Genomic DNA, 18,090 nt, shown 5'->3' on the forward strand with positions numbered 1-18,090 from the left:
GACTTCCTCGCGTAGACCTACGATGCTCAGGAGACAGCTCCGGGCGTGCTTGATCTTGCTTCAGCCAACGCCGCCCTACACTCCGCTGCGCCGGCTGCGCCTCTCTTCCCCCCCCCCCCAACCTCCCGCCCACGCCAGACGCCCCCAAAGGAAGTAAAAGCCAGAAGGAACAACCACCTCGTGCTGGTGGAACGAGGTCGAACCCAACCAGTGACCTCGGAGAGATTGACAGGTCCTCTCCAAAGTCCTCTTCCGAAACCCCCCTGCCCCCTTCCGCCTTTATGGAACAGAAAGCCATGTTTTTAAGAAGAGCCAGGGAAACCCAAACCCCTTCCCCCTCTAGTTTTCAGACCTATAAAGGAGGTGAAGGGGGAACAAAACGGCTCTTCGTCAGTTGCGCCACAGTGGGAGGGATGAGGGAGAGGTGCTCTTTGCTCTTCCGGGGTAGGGGAGGCCTGACGAGCCCAGACCGAACATAAGCGAGAGGCAAAAAGCAAAGGATGCGGCGGATGGCTGCCTGTGACTGGCAGGAGTCTGGTCAGAAGTGGAGGACGGAGATGGTGAGGTCCTCCCTGGGCAGTCTGCAGAGCTGTGTGCATGACCTTGTTCCCTTTTCCATCACGCCCTCTCTGGTCCTCTGACCCTGTGGGGCAACTACCAGGAGGTCAACAAGAGTTTTATTCAAAGCTGTCAATATGCTCTGCATGAGTCAGGGGTCCTCTGGGCAAGGTGCCTGAACTTGCCTCCGAGTTTTGGGTTTTTTGTTTTTTTTTTTCTTCTCCTGAGTACCACGCCCTCTCTAAGCACCCCCTTCCCTCTGCTGTGTGGAGCAGGGGCTGAACATGGACACAGTCCCACAGCCCAAGAGGTAGGCAGGCGGTCCAGCTTTGACTGCGGAAGCTGGCTTCTCGGGGTTCCCGGGGGTCCCCTGAGGCAGTGCTGGGTTGGTGCAGGGACAGATCTGGGCTGTCAGCAGCTGGGTTCCACATAGTTCCCGGGGAAGAATCCGGCGCCCTCTGAGCTGACACCCTCACACCAGCCATCCGAGTAGCGGCGGGTGACACAGATGAGGGTGCCCTCGGAGAAGGAGAGCTCATTGTCCTTCTGCCGGGTGTATGGGTATAGTGTAACCACTGCAGGGCAGGAAGAGAATCCTTGTGAGACAAGCCCTCTGCCGTCCCCTCCACCCCCCAAGTGACACAGCTATAATGCTGGGCTCTAGGGAAATAGTGGGAGGAGGCTGCAAGGGGGGGGCTTTAGAAACTTCACCTCTCTCCCCAGCTCAGGCAGTATTCAATACCAGGCCAGCTGCTCTTTTCCTAGGCTTCAGAACTCAGCTCATCAGAAATGAAGGGGAAGGAGAGACCAGATAAGGTCGCACCTCGGCAGAGAGCAAATGCCTCTGGGATGGAGACCAGAAACCCAGCAAATAGATTCTGGTGCCTTTTGGGTCTCAAGAAGGTACCTTTCTCCAAGTAGGCATCAGGGACCCAGCTGGGCTCGTCTGGTCCAAAACCCGGTGGAGGCGGAGGCAGCAGCCCCAGTTCATCCCCCTCCAGAGCTGGAGGTGGGGGCAGGAGCAGCTCTGTTGCTGGGAAGGAAGGCAAAAAAGGTGTGTGTGTGTTTGTGGCATGGGCCACCCTTCCACTGTCCTGAGGATCTCACTGGGATGGGCCACCCTTGCACTGTCCCGAGGATCTCACCGGTTCGTGTCACCACCCGCAACCCACCGCTGAGGCTTGGAGGGACTCAGCACAGGCTAGGCAGACCCTGCTGGACAACCCCTTAAAGGGCAGGTGGCTTAAAGGCCCTGCCAAAGTTAACTTCACATGAGAAGCTTTGCACGCGGCGGGGGGCGGGGCAGTGTAAAACAGCCTGGGTAAACTGCCTCCCTGGGGTTCCCGAGGAGCGCACGCTGCAGCCCAGAAGGCTGGATGAGAGTCTCAAGGTGGGCGGGACACTTCTTACCCAGAGGGGGCTGGAATAACTCCTCCAGCGGAGGGGGAGGCAAGAAGACCTCCGCAGAGATGGGTGGAGGGGGCGGGGTCCCGGGTGCTGCGGGTGGAGGAGGCGGGGTCGCAGGTGCCACAGGTGGAGGAGGCGGGGTGGCAGGTGCTACCTGTCCCTTGGACTGGGGGATCCCACTGGCACCCTCGGCACTGCTAAAGACCAGAGCACATGCAGATGAGGGGCGCCCTCTAACGGGGGCTGGGGGGCCGCCGCTCCAACCCAAAATCTAGCCTCATGACTTTCCACACCCTGTGGTCAGTTTTCTCGACCCCAGAAGTCTGGCAGGAGGCCCTCCCGAAACTCACCGGCCGCCTACCCACCCACCAGACTCAAGCGCTCACCCTGCCGAGGCCAAGGAAGAGGCAGAGGAGGCAGCGGAGAGCTTGCCGTCCGGCACGGCCGGGAGCTGCACCGGCTCAGGGATCCGGGGTGGTCTCCTGGGGGGTGGGGTAGGGTGACATGAGGAGGGAGGGCTCTCTGCTGAGCGGGCCTCAGGGTTGAGGAAGGGCGACTCGCGGAGGGGGAAGCTGGGCGCCAGGCGAAGGAGTATCAAGGCGCCAGGTGCTGCGGGTGAGGGGTTGGGTGAGGGGTTGGCGGGGGGGGGAGCAGTGAAGAACCACAGGGGGCTGGGCAGGGCTGGTTGGGATGGCCTGGAGGCCTCACCCCAGCGTGGCCGAGGCAGGTGTGGCTGGCGCCTTTATGCTCTTGCGAGACAGGGTCCCGGTCCGCGACAGCTGCGTGCTCAAGTCCTGAGAGGAGGGGTTAGGGTTGACATCTGGAGCAAGGGGCGCAGCTCTCACCCCCATCCCTGGGAGGAAATGGGGGAGGGGAGGACGAGAACTGGGAGGGGTTAGCCAGACTCAGCAAGTTCCCACTTCCACTTCCCAGCCCTCCTCCTGCCCTAGCCCCACCCCGGCGTCATTGCCCGAGCCACAAGAGTCCTTAAGTCTGCAGCACCCCCCCCCCCCCGCCCCAACCAAGCCACGGAAAGAAACCCGCAGCACAGACACGTCTGAGGGCCACTTCCTCTGCATAGCCACAGTGACTGAGCTGGCCTTTTCTCCCCACACTATCTCAAATGCCCAGGGATCCGGGTGGCTGGGTGGTCCTTAAACTCTGATTAGTTAGACCTTTACTGCAGCGTGAGCTGAGGAGACACATCTCGCGGGAAGTGTCCCACTCATCACTTCCATAAACCTACGGAAATGACCTCCCCAGATTCAAGGCAGAGGGATGGCAAAACCCAAGACACTCAGGAGAGTCGAGGATCGGGTGCAACTCGCGATGCGAGAGACACCATTGTAACTTCGGGACTTCCCCCGGGGTGAGCACCGCAGGGCCCATGTTCTCTGTCACCCTGCCTCGCTAGGGACAAGACAAAGGGGGAACTGAGGCACAAAAGCTAAGTTGGAGGCTGGGCCCATGGATCAGGGGTGGAGCTTGTGCAGAGTTTATAGAAGGCCTGGGTTCCATCCACAGCGCCATCAAAAGAAAAACAAAAGATAAGAAAGTTGGATGAGAAAAACAACTTACAGGGACCTGGGAACTGAAGGGGAAAGTTATATTCCCTTCTGGGGCCGGCATAGTACCCAAGGGTTAAACTTCTAATCTAATCTGGTAGGAAACGGTGCTGACAAGCTGAGATCTGTCTGTCCCCTCCACCAAGTCTGCCTTCTGTTGCTGCCTCCTGTCCCTGCCACCAGCATTCTGGGGTGACTTCTTAGAGCAGTGGCTTCAAACCCCCAGACAGAGGAAGTTGCCGTTCTCACGTGGCTGCGAAGTGGTTCTCATGCCCCGACAGCCTCCCTTCCCCCTCTTCCCCTTCACACCCACACCCAGTACCCATGGGTGGGGGGCGGGGACAGCCCTTGGTCTGAAGCCGAGAGTCTTCAGAGAAAGGGTGTGAGAGGGGAAGGAGGGGGCTGTGAGGTAGGACAAGAGCTCGGAATGAAGGGAGACGGGAGGGGGCTGCATGGCAGGACGGGGCGGGCAGTGGAGAAGAGAGAGGGCTTCCCTTACCTTGACACCATGGCCAATGTCATCCAGGCAGGTGAAGTTGAGGGGTTTTCTGTGGTAGGGAGTGAGGGGAGGCAGGCTTTCAGGGGGGATGACCTTCTGGCTAGGGGGCAGCCTCATGACAGTGGCTAACGTGCCGATCTCCCTTCGGGCCACCTTTTCCATATGCATGTTCACCGTCTATACACGACAGGGTCGGGAAGGCGATGGTGAGAAATAGCCTGCACAACACCCTTCCCTTTAAGAGGGGGGCAAACCCAGCACTCGGGAGACAGGCAGGTAGGTTTGTAGGCCAACCTTGCTTATATGATGAGTTCTAGTCCAGCAGGACTACATAGTGAGAAGCCCTGTCTCAAAAGAAAGAAGGGAGGAGAAAAGAACGGGGCCCACCGGAGGCAAGGAAATGCAGAGAAAGGGCCGGTTTTGTCCCCGTGGCCGTACAGCAATTAGGACAAGAGTGGCAGGAGAGGATGGAGCCTCTTTGGAAGCAACTTCCTGGTGGAAGAGACTTCAGGTTATTATTAGCAGGAACCAGAAGAAGAGGGGAAAATGACATCCCAGGGGATGCTGGGAAGGGCTTGAAGGACAGGGCACGGCTCTGGAGCAGAAGGGCCTGTGTGGAGGTAGCAGAGAATTACACCTAAATCAGCTCTCCTCCTTAGGAGACAAATATGTGAATTAGCTTCCTTTTGAAATGTTCCCTCAGGCCTTGAGGGGTGGGCCCTTAGGTCTTCAGGAGGAAGAGGAAGACACACCCCATACACTGATCCCCTTGGGGACATATGGTTAGATTAAAAGTGTGACTCGCTAATTCCTGTGCCTTGTGGGGTCAAGGATCCTGGAAGGAAGGCTAAGGGTATTTATGACTCTGTGTGGTGGTGGCAAGGACATCGTGGGGCTGAGTCTAGGCTTGCCTAGCCTCAGCGGAGGACATTTATGAATGCACGCCTCTATGTCAACGCAAAGAGGATGATGGCCTTTAGTTGCTCCTGCTCTCTACAGGCACTGTGAACGGCAGACAGAGCGTTAGACATCCAGAATAACATTCAGAGACAGAAAAAAAAAGAAAAGTCTACTTTCCGGAACTTTGTGCCTAATGGGGTAGCCAGGACCCCACTAAGACATAGCCGTGATAGAAGTCTCCAAAGTTCAGAAAGTGCCAACATTCTGTAGTCACATTGGCCTGTGTGGACGTGGAGAGAGACCTTTGTTACAGAGACCATTAAAGTAGGGCTGAAGAGCTGGGAGCAGAAGGGGACGGCCACACCCTTACCTGGCCCAGCGTGCTGATCCTGGCTTCCACCTGCCGTAGGGCAGCACCCTGGAGGTCCAGCATTCGAAGGGTATGCCCAGCCAGGTTACCCACTTGGTAGGCCACACTGGCCAGGGCCTGGGTGGTAAAAGCCATGGTCTCCTCTAGTGCCTTCCGCTTGTCCGTGGCCTGAAATACACACAGGCTTGGCCTGAGGCCAGCACATTCCACAGCTTCCTTGGCAGAGTCCCGTGGAACCAGGAGAGAATCTAAGGAAGGCGGGAGCTGAGCTTGGAGAAAGCTGCAGTCCTTAGATGCTTGAGGTAACTTCCGGAAGGATGGTGCTGCAGTGAGAGGAGACACGCACAGGCAGTGCGAGGGACATTGGGAAAGCAAGCCTGAGGAAACTGGAGGTTGGGGGAGGAGTCCTTTCCTCCAGTTGTTGAGATGAGGGCTGAATGAGAGGACCCTATTGCCCTCTTCAGCAAGTGTGTCTTTGCAGGCTGACTGGTGAAGGGTAGAGAAGAAAGAGGGAGTTGATGCTGGCTAGAGGAGACATTCCTGCATTTAAAAACCAGCCAGCCAACATCAGGCTCTTACCTGCAAACCCTCATAGGGAGGCCAGCCCCCAGCCCCAACCCTCAGGCAGGTGTGTGCGAACTCAGAGGACACTGCGCCCCAGAACCAAGTGACTTCATTCTCTTGTTCCCTCTGACAGCTTTCTAACATGCTTTTCTTTTCTGAAACAGGGTTTCCTGCAAGTATAGGCCTCAAACTCTCAGTGTAACCAAGGCTGACCTTGAACTAGCCCTTTTGCCTTGTCACCTAAGTGCTAGGATTACAGGTGTGCACCACAACAGTTGGCTTTATTTTATTATTTTATTATCTATCTATCTATCTATCTATCTATCTATCTATCTATCTATCTACTATTCGGATTTTCAAGTCAGGGTTTTTCTGTGTAGCCCTGGTTGTTCTGGAGCTCACTCTGTAGACCAGGCTGGCTGGCATTAAACTCAGAGATCTGCCTGCCTCTGCCTCCAGAATGCTGGGATTAAAGGCAGGAGCCATCATTACCCATACACAGTGGCATTAAAATACCACCCTCCCTTTTCCACACAGACCTCTTGCTTCTCTCAGGCCCCACTGGCTACTGGGGTTCTGCACCCTAACAAGACACGTGGCCCCTACCTCGGGGCCTTGGGGCTTGCATTTCTTAGAGTTCTTTCACTAGGCAGTTCCAGCTTCTCCACTGCTCTCATCACCCTAAGCTTTTACCCAGCTCACCTTTATGAGATATCAGACTCCCCGCCTTTTTTTTTCACGCCCCACCCCATCCACATAGAAGTACCATAAAACCAGAGAGCCTGGTCCATTCTGTTCTGCATCCTATGCTGACACAGTCCCCAAGACATAGAAGATCATAAATAAGTGTGCGTTTGTTGGCTGATCGACAGGTCAAAGGGGAACCCAGCACTAGCTGGGCAGCTTCCTTCTTCACGCCAGACACTGGCCAGTGCCACTCTGTCAGTCAGTGGAAAGCGGGTGGCCAGAGAGTGACTAAAGACAAACTAAAGACAAAAGAAGACTTTTTTTTTTTGGTCCCAGACCAGACCTTTGGGGCTGGGTAAACCTTCTTGGGTCTCCGACTTCCCCATCAATCATGAGCTTGGTACACTGAAGCCTGTCCCTCCCTTTGGGGGGGGGGGGGCAGTGGGCTACAGAGGTGAGTCCAAGGCCAATTAGAAGGGCACTGGCAGTTAAGGCTGCACACCCCACGGCCTCCTGGCATGAAACCTTGTGTCCTCCCCAAGACCTGTCACTGGAACTATCAGAGTCGCGTCCTTGGTGAGATCGGATTCCTCTCACGTAGCCTGAACTAGAACCTTCTGGAAAACCCATGCCAAGGTCCTTCCCTTCCCCACTCTTCTGTTCTGACAGCAGGAATGCAATGTTCATTTGTGTGCCTATTTACATGGTATCTGCATAGGCAATAAAATTTACATTTCATCTACATATGCCAACCCAAATCCTTGAATAGGCAAAGAAACTAGAAAGGACTGCAGACTTTGTTCTAGATCGTTGTTTAATGTAAGAAAACAGTCCCCCCACACACACACACACCCACTCCTGGACAGTCCTCTTGTTTGTAACCCAAACAAGAAACGCATCTGCTTGGACCCAGCTCTAGGTGCCTCTAGACGTTTCTAACCAGTAACTTCAATCCTGGCCCAAGGTCAGGTCTGGCAGAAGGACCCTTACAGGACCCTTCCTGTAAGCTGACTGTCATGCAAATGACCCCATTTTCACACTCCTGACTGAGAACCCCACAGTTCACCAGGGGAATAGCCTGAGTCAGTTCACAATCTGCCCCAGGCTATTCCCCTGGGCTTCTGACACCTGGTTAAATGGGAGGGGTTGGGGGAAGAATGGGATGGAGACCCTATTAAAGACATCCACCAAGATTTTCCTCTGTAGACAGACAAGGATGGTCTAGGAGCCAGTGGTCTACACAACGGAATCCAGGGATTCCAACCTGGGTGGGGACTTCTGGGGGGCCGCCCCCTCAGAAGAATGGGGTTTCCTCACTAGCATGTGCCTTCTATCCTCCTGAAATGGTAACAGCAGCAATGGCAGCTACACTTGGCCTGCCCTTCCTTCTTAAGGGATGACGGGCCCTGATCGAATGCTTTAACACTCATTCCAGTTAATGCTTGTAACCACCTTGGAGAAGTTAAGAGTCTAAGAGGAACCTCATCCCATCCACAAATGGTGACAACGGGCCTGTAATTCCAGTCTTCTGGGGGCTGAGGCAGACAGGTCATAAGTTCAGGGACAGCCTGAGTTACAGAGTGACGATGACTAGAAGGGAAGAGAGAGGGAAAGGAAGGAAGCCGGTCTGGAAACGCACCACAGGTTCCTAAGTCAATAGGTGGCATACCTGTGGACTCGGCTTCGTGGCCTCAGTTCCTGTGTGCACAGCAATTGTATGCATGGGACCACCAGAAACACTTTGAGGTGCGGGGAGACACCGATGGAGTGAAAAGGGTTGCTTCCATCCCTGCCAGGCATACACGCTTAAGTGCTGGGGGGGCAGAGCTGGTTTATAAGCCACATGCCAGATCATCTTTCTAGAAGCTGGTCACTCAGCCTCACACACACACAGAGACACACACGCACACTAGAATGACACTCAAGGTAGCCCTGTGGCCTGAAGGGTTAGGGCCTGGGCTCTGGAGTCAGAATTCTGGCTGCTTGTTGGTTTGGTCTATTGGAGTTAATGTCCTGCTATGTAATCCTGACTGGCTTGGACTCACCATGTAGACTCTAAAGAGGGTCTTGAACTTTCAGAGATTTCCCTGCTGTAGCTTCCCAAGTGCTGGGATCACACAGGTATGGACCACCACAGCCAGCTAGAATCCTAAGTTTGAACCCTGTCTCTGTGTCTATCTTGGAGGCCTCTGGAAATACAATTGAAGGCTTTGCAAACCTCAGCTTCCTCACTGTGAAGTGTGAAAGGTGCTCACCTCACAGAACTGGGGTTAGGGACAACAAGAGGCTGTGGGAGGGTTCAGAGAGAGGTCACTGCCTCTCTTTGGTCTGCCATTTCCAATAGGCATTTGCTTTCCTTTTCTCCCCAGCCCTCTCACTGTAGGAGGAGAGGCGCCTGGTGTCGTCTCAAGGTCTGGCTAGAGGTAAGAGGTCACAGACTTGGTCTGTCACTCTTGATGGAGCAGTGGAAACCAAGGACAAGGACAAAGAGTGTAGATAAACTGTCCCAAGCCATGCACCATGTCAGGCTGGCAGAAGGATGGAGAAGGAGGGGCCCAGGTTAGAAGGCAAGGGAACCATGCTTGGCTCTGCTAGCCATAGCTGAGTGGCCCTGGAAAAGTCACCTCCACACCCCAATTCCCACCCCAGAGCAGCTGTTCTCACGTTCATAAGACAGGAATTATATAGTCTTTGCCTCACAAGGTGGCTCTGAAGATTGACAAAAGAGCAGGTGGGCAGTCGTGAAATCTTCTGCCCCAGGAATTAATGTTATAGAAGAAGCACAGGATCAGCAAGGCTACTCCAGGGTGGAGGGGGTCTTAGCTCAACCCAAGACAGCCCTGGGCTCCCCTTCCAATGCCTTAAGAAACTGAAAGAAAACTTCACGACACAAACAACAGCCAGGTGAGCTGGTGGGAGCCTGTAATCCCAGCACTGAGGCTGGTTTGGGAGGCCAGCCTGCGCTACAGTTAACACAAGGGCAGCCTGGGCCAAACAGTGAGACCCTGTCTCAAAAACCCCAAATAAGTAAAGTTCAAGCTGCCCTACAGAGCCCGGGGCCATGGTGGTGCACGCCTTTAATCCCAGCACTCAGGAGGCAGAGGATCTCCGTGAGTTCGAAGCCAGCCTGATCTAAAGTGAGTTCCAGGACAGCCAGGGCTACACAGAGAAACCCTGTCTTGAAAAACAAAGCAAAACAATGCTTTGTTTTGCCTCTCCTGTCATCATTTCCCAATAGGCAGGCTGTAAATCCCCTGCCTCTGCATCACACCCCATCTCTCTTTGGGGTCCGCTCTGATCCTCTGTTCTCCCTCAAACATCAAGGAACAAACTCCTTTCCGGTGTCCGCGGGAAGTTTCCTGACTCCCCTCGGGCCAGCCTGAAGATGCTTACCAGCACCTGTGACAGGACAGGGTCTTCCCCGAGAGATGAGCGAGATTATATATGCAGCGATGTGTGCATGTCCTCTACCTCCGAGGAGGCCGTGGCAGAGAGAGCAAGTGCTGTGGCGCGTGAGATGACGGCTGAAGCCTGAAGACTGCTCAGCCAAGGCGAGAACAGTTACCTGCAAGGGGGACTAGGCGGCAGCTCCCCTCCAGGGTTCTCTTGGCCTGCGCCCTCTCCACTTACCTGCAGGTAGTTATCCTCGCAGTACCTGGCTACCCGCTGCAGGGCGCTGTGGTTGCCCCGCAGGGCCTCTCGGCCCGTGGGGATATCAAAGTCCTGCAGCTGTTGCAGCTCCAGCTCCGCCATGGCTCAGGCCTCGGTGGGGCTCCCTGGGGAGCCTGCCGGGTTTTTGAGCCTCACCCTGCCCCTGATTGGCCGCTCTGCCTTCCCTCCCTCTCACTGCTTTTGGTTTCCTCTGCGTGAGACCCAAACCTGCCTGCAAAGGGTAGGCATGTTCATGTTCCGGGACAAGAGGAAGTCAGACCCTGGGTTCTGGGCCTGGGCCTCTCTGTCCCCTGCTCGGGGAGAAGGGGGAAGCCAGGGGCCTGCTTGGGGGCTCGGCCACCCAATCTCACCAGGCAAAGGAAGCCAAGGTCGGGCCATCTGTGATTGCTCCCTGGTCCTGGAGAGGAAGCTCGTCGATGGGGGGGGGGGGGGGGGGGGGGGGGGGGGGGGGGGATAAGTAATGGGGGGGGGGGGGCAGGGCTGGCAGTGCCGCTACAAGGGAAAACAGCCCATACAGCAGCAAGAAGAATGAGGGTTAGACACCAGGAATGCAGAGCTAGAGTTCCTGAGGAGCTGTGGACAAGCCTGTTGAAGGGTCAGGTAGGAAGTTCTGTGGCCAGTATTTTGTGCCTGATGGAAGTAGGAGAAGATGAAATTGACCAAATAAGTAGTATGAGGGAACCAAATGAGCATCAGGGAGGCCTTGGATGCGAGCTAACGGCACTCCGGGTGCGAGCGTGGACTTGAGGCGGCGCCACTTGGACAGATGGCTGAGCAGGCCTCACGCATTAGCCAGGAGTTGGATGGGCCGACGGTTCTGTCCTAAACTTGGATTCATGGAGCTCCCACACGTGAGAGGGACTTGATCCCGGGGCCAGGGATGGCCTCCCAGAGCCCCTCCCCCTCCCAGCCTGTCATCCTCCCGGCAGAAGAGGAACCTTACTGACCACACTGGTTCCCTAACATTTCCTCAAGAATGTCCCTTGCCATTGGACAAATGTCAGCCAGAGCAGGAGCTCAGCTCTGCTAAATGCCATCGTGGTACGTCAGGTGGTCCTGGGAGTGGCAAGGAGAACGAGCAGGTTGTAGGCCAGGACTAGGAACCAAAAGTAAAGGACATGACCATTGGGGCGGCCAGGGCCACTAGATACTAACCGTTGAGAGTTGGGACTGAGGGTATGTATTCACGGTGTGAATGAGGAGTGTGAGCCTGAGGACCCTTGTAAGTGAAATGATAGGGCCCCTAATGGAAAGCACAGGGCTTCCGGATGGGGAAAGCTAGGAGCCAGTTTGGGGCATGTCATCCGGGGAGGAGCAGGATCTGCGATGGAGAAAGACAGGCAAGGGGGAGATGTGGGGCTAGAGGGAAGCTGTGCAGCTGGGAGAGGAGGCGGCTAGGAGAGGAGGCGGCTAGGAGAGGAGGCAGGATCACTAAAGGAGATGAGCTGACGTCCTCCAGGGCCCCATCATGGAGGCAGCCTGTTTGTTTGTTTGTTTGTTTGTTTGTTTGTTTGTGTTGCGGGGGGGAACGTTCGTGTCTGCTATATAGGAGCCAAGGGCTTGGAGGCTCAGCTCAGATCAGGACTTGCAACCCTGAGCTCCTGATCGGCTTAGGAGGCTGAGATTTGGCTTTGCCGACCATCTGCTTTACCTGAAGATTTTCAGCCGATGAGGCCCTAGGAGGTTCAAGCACCATCACGCCTCTGATCCTGGACTGGTGGTTTGGGGAGAGCGCTAACAGGTAAGGAGGCGCTGGGACACTGGGCAGGGATCTAGTCTTAGCGTTACTAACTCTAAGCACCAGGCTGGCTCTCCTGGTTTCCCTGGTGTTTTGATGGTGATAATCACAGAGTCAGAAATAAGAAGAAGAGCTGTTCCCTGGTTGTTATATGCAGTATGACAATGTTTCCCTGTGCATTATTGTCCTTTTTATTTGATATATATGAATGTTTTGCATGCATGGATGTACTATGCCTTATGCATGCCTGGTTCTCACATTGCTCAGGAGATGGCATTGGGTTCCCTGGAACTGGGGTTATGGATGGCTGTCAGCCACCAGGTGGGTGCTGGGAATCAAACCCTCGCCCTCTGCAAGGCCAGTAAGTTCTCTAAAACGCCGGGTCATCTCTCCAGCCACCTCATGCATTTTTATTAATTATTATTATTATCATCATTGGTGCTCACAATAATAGTGGGATGAGGGATGTAGAGCCGTGGCTAGAATGCTTGCCTAACGGCCTTGAAGCCCAGGTTCCCTCCCCAGGAGCACAGAGTCGGAGCTGTGGTGCCTGACTGCCTCCAAACCCCTTAACGCTGCGCACGCTGTCCCCTGTCAGGACCTAGACACAAAACATCCGCTCAGTCATTATACAGAGCACTCACTGTTTGTCCCAACTTTTCTACACTTAAACTCCGTTTTCCCTTCCTTTTCTGTTTCCTCCCTAGAGAGGTTCTTTGTCAAGGTCACCCCTATTGACCAGTCACTTCTCTTCCTTCGAAGCCTTTGTTCATGATAGAGTGAGAAATGGAGGGATACAGTGAGGGACCTTGATTGGGGTATCAGGCATTGAAGTGCTGATGGCTGTGGCATCCCATCAGGCCCCAGGTCTCCCTCTAGGGCAGGATGGCCCAGGATCTCAGTGAAAAAGAGCTGCTGAGGATGGAAGTGGAGCAGCTGAAGAAGGAAGTGAAGAACTCACGTGACCCGGTGAGCCTCCAGTCACTCTTCTTGGATTCTCTTTCTGTTGGAAGCTGAGGGGAGACGCTAGGCAGAGGACATATTGCTGGGTTGGGGTGGGATAGAGAAGAGAGTTGGGGTCCTCCTCATGTTCCTGGGCTCAGGGGAGAGACAGAACTGAAGGGAGCCCAGCGTGTCCCAGGCTGGGCTGACCTCGAGTCCCATAGGTGTTTGAGGGTCGGCTCCAGGAACTCACCCCCCTGCCTGCCTCTTTCTTCTCCCTTCTTCCTCGCTGACCTCTTCCCCACCCTGCCCATCTTATTTAGATTGCCAGGTCAGGGATTCTGAGAACCAGACAAGAGCTGTGACCATGTTTTATCATCTCGCAGATTTCCAAGACAGGGAAGGAAATCAAGGATTACGTAGAGGCCCAAGCAGGGACTGACCCTCTTCTCAAAGGCATCCCAGATGACAAGAATCCCTTCAAGGAGAAAGGCGCTTGTGTGATAAGCTGATGGTCCAGAGCACCCCCACCTTTCTCTGTCCCTCCTCAGCCAGACCCACGTGTGCCCGAATACCCAGGGACTAGTGCTTACCTCCTCTTCCACATAAAACAAATAAAGATACTGGAAAAGACAAACAAACAAAAACCCTGAGTCGATTCTCAATCCTGCTTTCCACCCTGTCCCCCACCTGTCTGCCTTTCCTCATGATAGGGAAACAATGGGTAGGGTGATACAGTGAGGAACTGTTAGCCAATGGGGCGCCTTCACTGGGGGTGTGGCCAGGAAGACCCAGAGGTTTACAGCTGAGCAGGTGGTCCATGGATGGCAGGTCAGCAAGAGCCTGCAATCCCCTGAGGCCTCAGAGGGAAGTCCTAGGCGGCATTTACTCCTAGAATGCCATCCCCCATCTTTTCTTCTCCTACCTTCAGCATCAGTGAGGCTGGGAAGAGGGCTCCCCTGCCCCATGCCCTATCTTGATATCCGCTTCCTAGTTATTTGGGTCACAGCGTGGGGGTTGGGAGCTCAGTTGGTAGAGTGCTTGCCTGGCATGCAGGAGACCTGGGGGGTTCCATCCCCAGAACCACATAAAGCTGGGTATGTTGCCCCTGTCCAAAGGGCCAGCCCTGGGGGACTAGAGGTAGGACGACCAGAAATTCAGGGCCGTGGTCATTCATTACATAAGAAGTTTGAGACCAGCCCAGGCTAAGTAAGATTCCGTCTCGATAAAATGAAACAAAATAAGAAGGAAAACCAAAAACTGCACTAGCTTTGATAGACCGAAAATGAGAGAGAGAGAGAGAGGTTTGTAGGGTCATGACTACGTGGTTTATGGCTTATTTAATGTATTAAGTGTCTATTGCGTGTTAGGCAGTACAGCCGGAAGCACGAGCAAGACTAGCTGGTTCTTATTTTTATGGAATCTGGTAGAGAAAACCTAAAAGAATCTGCTGTGAAGCCAATAGTCCATGGTCTGGGGGGAGTCAAGGGCTATGCAGAAGCACAGAGCAGATGCACCTTTAGGGCAGTAAATAAGGTCAAGGTGATCACCAACAAGAGGGCAGAGGGTACAGAGGGTGAAGCTCGGAGGAACAGCCAGGCAAAGCCTTGAAGGGATCACGGGCTCTGCGGCACACGACTTTAATTCCGGCACTGGGGAGTTAGAGAGGCAGGGGGATCTCTGTGAGTTCAAGGCCAGCCTGGTCTACAAAGCGAGTCCAGAACAGCCAAAGCTACACGGAGAAACCCTGACTGGCAAAAACAAAGTCTTATTTGTGACATCAGTGCTACATTCTCTTCATGAGCGGCTAGAGAGATGGTTCCGTGGTTAAGAGTGGGTTCTGCTCTTGCAGAGGACCCAGTCTGGTTCTCAGCACCCAGAGGAGGAGGCTCACAACCACTTGTAACTCCAGCTCCAGGAGATCGGTATATCTAAGCCTCCAAGGGTGAGCACACACGCACACATACATGTGCACATATACACAATTAAAAACAACACAGAATTAAAAATAAAACAATAAGTAAGTGTAAATAAAAAAAAAATTTAAAAATTGTTTTCATGACTCGGTCATAGTAACACGTGCCTGTACTCCCAAGACTAGAGAGACAGAGGGAGGAAGATCACAAATTCAAGTCAAGCATTCCAGGTTACCCTGAGCTACTCAAGAGAAACCCTGTCTTAAAAAAAAAAAGAAAGGAACTTTCTCCTTTTCTTCTCCTTTTTTTTTTTTTTCTTTTTTTTTTTTTTGTTATTTATTTTTATTTTTTTGTGCATCAGTGGCTTGCCTGCATGTATGTCCGTGTGAGGGTGTCCGATTCTGGGGCTACGGACAGCAGTGAGCTGCCGTGTGGGTGCTGGGATTTGAATTCAGGTCAGTGCTCTTAACCACTGAGCCAGCTCTCTAGCCCGGGAACTTCCTTCTTTACCTCAAAGGTAAATAGGAACAGAGATGGGTATTTAGGTAGCCAAGGGACCTGGCTCAGTTAATAGAGAGATCAGTCAGGTCCTGCCCGGGGCTGAGAATGTAATTGTGGGCACAGCTCTGAGGCTTTGTTAGCCAGGAAGAATCTGGAAGAATCATAGATGAACACACATGGTACAGAGTACTCCCTGACATATAAGAGGTTTGTTGGATGTTACAGGGACTCCTAGAAGGCCTACCTAATCCAGCTAAATGGGTACACTGAGTCCTGGGAGAGAGGACAGAAAAGGTCTCCAGATAGAAGTTATTCCAAGGAGGACTGAGTGCCAAAGGCTTATGCTCTGACTACCTGTGGGGTGACGCTCCTGGAACAAACAGGAGCACAGAAAGGAGAGGAAAAAGAACCACGGTTTGGTGTCTGGCATGATGGCATGTGATTCGAACACTGGGGAAATTGACATAGTTTGGGAGAACAGCTTAAGATACCTAGTGAGACTCTCAAAAAATATATATTCATAGATATATAGATATATATAGTCTTAGTCACTGTTCTATTGCTGTGAAGAGACACCATGACCAAGGCAACAGTTATAAAAGAAAGTATTTAATTGGGGGTTTGCTTGAAGTTTTCAGGGTTAGCCCATTATCAGCATGGTGGGGAGCGTGCATGGTACTTGAGCAGTGGCTAAGAACTTTACATCATGACAGCAGACAGAGAAATTTTGGGCCTGGTGTGGGCTTCTGAAACCTCAAAACCTTCCTCCAAAGAGGCCACACCTTCTAATCCTTCTAATCCTTTCAAACAGTTGTATCCTTTGGTGACTAAGCATTCACATATATGAGCCTATAAGACTATTCTCATTCAAACTTTTTGTTGTTGTTATTTTTGCTTTCTGTTGAGACAGGTTTCACTATGTAGTGCTAGATGGCCTCTCCCTTGCTATTTAGACCAAGCTGGCCTCAAGCTCACAGAGATCTAGCTACTACTAGCCTCTGCCTCCTGAGTGCTGAGCCTAAAGGTATACACCCTCACAACCCTGCTCAAACTTGAATTTAATGTTTTTGTTTTGTTTTAGATTTATTTGTTTCATGTAAAGGAGCATTTTGCTTGCACACCTGTATGTGTACCATGTGAATGTCTATTTCCTGCAGAGTGAGGTCAGAAGAGGGCACCGGATTCCCTGGAACCTGAGTCTCGGACAGTTGTGAGCCACCATATTGGTGCTGGGAACCAAACTGAGTCTTCCGTGACTGAAGCCAGTGCTTCATCTCTCCAGCCCCAAGAACTACACTTAAAATGGAACAGCAGTCAGGTCGGGACTGAATATCAAGAGGAAGTCCTTAGGATGCCCTCTGGAGGTGGACTGGAGGGTCAGAGGGTCTTGCTTGTTGGGCTATGCAGCTTTATCTGCTGATAGATCCATCCATCTCTCTATCTACTTCCTGGGTTGTTTTGTTTGTTTGTTTGTTTGTTTGTTTGTTTTTATTTTGTTTGCTCATTTGTGATAGAATCTCATACAGCACTCCAGGCTCTCCTTGAACTCAAGGCAACACTTCTGCCCCAACTCCCCAGTGCTCAGTGACAGACACGAGCCACCACACCTTGGGGAAATGTGTTCTTGACAAGATTGGAAGCAGAAAGCGATCGGAGAGGGAAGCGAGTGATTGCTTTCCGGGGAGAGATGACATAAACAGCAGCGGCCATTAGTAGGAATGGGGATGCCTTGAAGAGTTTCTTTGGGAAGTGAAGTTTACAGATCTTGGCTTCTGATGGGTGGGAAGGAGAGAGTGTGCTCACAAATGACAGCGCTGGGTTCTCGAGGGTGAGCTGAAGGAACTGACCCAGTAGACTGTGTATATTCAATATAGGGTGGTTTGCCAGATTGGCTGACAGAATGAGGGCTGGGCATTCTAGCGGTGCCCAGCTGTATGTTAGAGAGGCTGAGAATGTTGCAGCTCCCTGGTCTACGGAGCTGGGTGCCTCACGGTTGGAGGCTCTGTGGAGAGGCACCAGCATGCACTTAGTCCACCTGGGAAGGCTGAAGAGGCTGGAGTGCGGTGTCAGCAGAGGACGATACTGTCAGAAGGAAGAAGCTGTGGCAGGTGCCACCTCTTTTTCCTTCCTGGGCCACCATCTAGAAGGTATTAATTGAGAACATATCATCCCCCTCTCAGTTAATCCTCTCTGGAAACTCTCTCCCAGAAATACCTAAAGTTGTGTCTCCAAGGTGATTCTAAATCCCTCGAAGCTAACAGTTAGGACCAAACATCAGCAACCAAATGCCAGCACCGCCGAGCAAAGTGGCGCTCGCTTTTGGCCCAGCACTTGGGAGGTGGAAGCAGGCAGATTTCTGTGAGTTCGAGGCCAGCCTGGTCTACAAAGTGAGTTCCAGGACAGCCAGGGCAACACAGAGAAACCCTGTCTCGAAAAACAAGCAACAGAGCATGCGCTACCCTTGTTGAGGACTGAATTCCAGACCCCAGTACCTACATCAGGCAGTCACAACCACCCGCAGCTCCAGTTCCAGAGGAAAATGGCTATTTTAAAGAAGGGGGAAAGGCTGGAGAGATGGCGTTCTGGTTAAGAGTACTGCCCTGGCAGAGGACCCAAGTCCAGTTCCAGCACCCACACGGTGGCTCACAACTACTTGTAATTCAAGTTCCAGGAGATCTGATGTCCTTGGTAGCTAGGGTTTTGATCCTGGCAAGAAACTCTATCCCTTCTTCTTGACTGGGGTTCCAGTCAGAGAAGTTCTTTTGTTTTGT

General features: G+C 53.1%; 2 protein-coding genes across 11 annotated transcripts; one reads left to right on the forward strand and one right to left on the reverse strand.

Moving 5' to 3' along the window:
* Positions 1 to 660: 660 nt before the first annotated feature.
* On the reverse strand, positions 661 to 10,589 carry Abi3 (ABI family member 3). Of its 3 annotated transcripts, none has more exons than XM_055620354.1 (8): positions 10,573 to 10,589; positions 5,300 to 5,467; positions 4,030 to 4,206; positions 2,674 to 2,759; positions 2,352 to 2,447; positions 1,969 to 2,162; positions 1,466 to 1,591; positions 661 to 1,133 (listed from the first exon to the last, which is right to left on the reverse strand). In XM_055620354.1, exons 2-8 carry the CDS (start codon positions 5,432 to 5,434, stop codon positions 970 to 972), a joined length of 978 nt encoding a protein of 325 aa, XP_055476329.1. In that variant the 5' UTR covers positions 5,435 to 5,467; positions 10,573 to 10,589; the 3' UTR covers positions 661 to 969. The 3 variants fall into 3 exon arrangements, with proteins under 3 accessions (XP_055476329.1, XP_055476328.1, XP_055476325.1); XM_055620353.1 differs by lacking the exon at positions 10,573 to 10,589 and adding an exon at positions 10,181 to 10,477 and having other exon boundaries at positions 1,969 to 2,159; XM_055620350.1 differs by lacking the exon at positions 10,573 to 10,589 and adding an exon at positions 10,181 to 10,477.
* Gngt2 (G protein subunit gamma transducin 2) lies at positions 10,516 to 13,547 on the forward strand. Of its 8 annotated transcripts, none has more exons than XM_055620357.1 (4): positions 10,516 to 10,590; positions 11,772 to 11,963; positions 12,821 to 12,929; positions 13,289 to 13,547. In XM_055620357.1, exons 3-4 carry the CDS (start codon positions 12,846 to 12,848, stop codon positions 13,412 to 13,414), a joined length of 210 nt encoding a protein of 69 aa, XP_055476332.1. In that variant the 5' UTR covers positions 10,516 to 10,590; positions 11,772 to 11,963; positions 12,821 to 12,845; the 3' UTR covers positions 13,415 to 13,547. The 8 variants fall into 8 exon arrangements, with proteins under 8 accessions (XP_055476332.1, XP_055476333.1, XP_055476330.1 ...); XM_055620358.1 differs by lacking the exon at positions 10,516 to 10,590 and adding an exon at positions 10,771 to 10,822; XM_055620355.1 differs by lacking the exon at positions 10,516 to 10,590 and adding an exon at positions 10,829 to 11,263.
* Positions 13,548 to 18,090: the final 4,543 nt, after the last annotated feature.

The sequence above is a fragment of the Psammomys obesus genome, unplaced genomic scaffold, assembly GCF_907164565.1.
Source record: "Psammomys obesus unplaced genomic scaffold, mPsaObe1.curated_primary_1811, whole genome shotgun sequence".
NCBI classification, from domain to species: domain Eukaryota; kingdom Metazoa; phylum Chordata; class Mammalia; order Rodentia; family Muridae; genus Psammomys; species Psammomys obesus.

Excerpts from the sequence above, each read along its gene's own strand:
- Gngt2 (XM_055620357.1), top strand. The coding sequence starts at position 12,846 with ATGGCCCAGGATCTCAGTGAAAAAGAGCTGCTGAGGATGGAAGTGGAG. Across the intron at positions 12,930-13,288 it reads TGAAGAACTCACGTGACCCG|ATTTCCAAGACAGGGAAGGA; the intron begins GTGAGCCTCCAG and ends ATCATCTCGCAG.
- Abi3 (XM_055620350.1), bottom strand. The coding sequence starts at position 10,303 with ATGGCGGAGCTGGAGCTGCAACAGCTGCAGGACTTTGATATCCCCACG. Across the intron at positions 2,760-4,029 it reads ACATTGGCCATGGTGTCAAG|GACTTGAGCACGCAGCTGTC; the intron begins GTAAGGGAAGCC and ends CCCTCCTCTCAG. Across the intron at positions 1,592-1,968 it reads GTTATTCCAGCCCCCTCTGG|CAACAGAGCTGCTCCTGCCC; the intron begins GTAAGAAGTGTC and ends CTTCCTTCCCAG.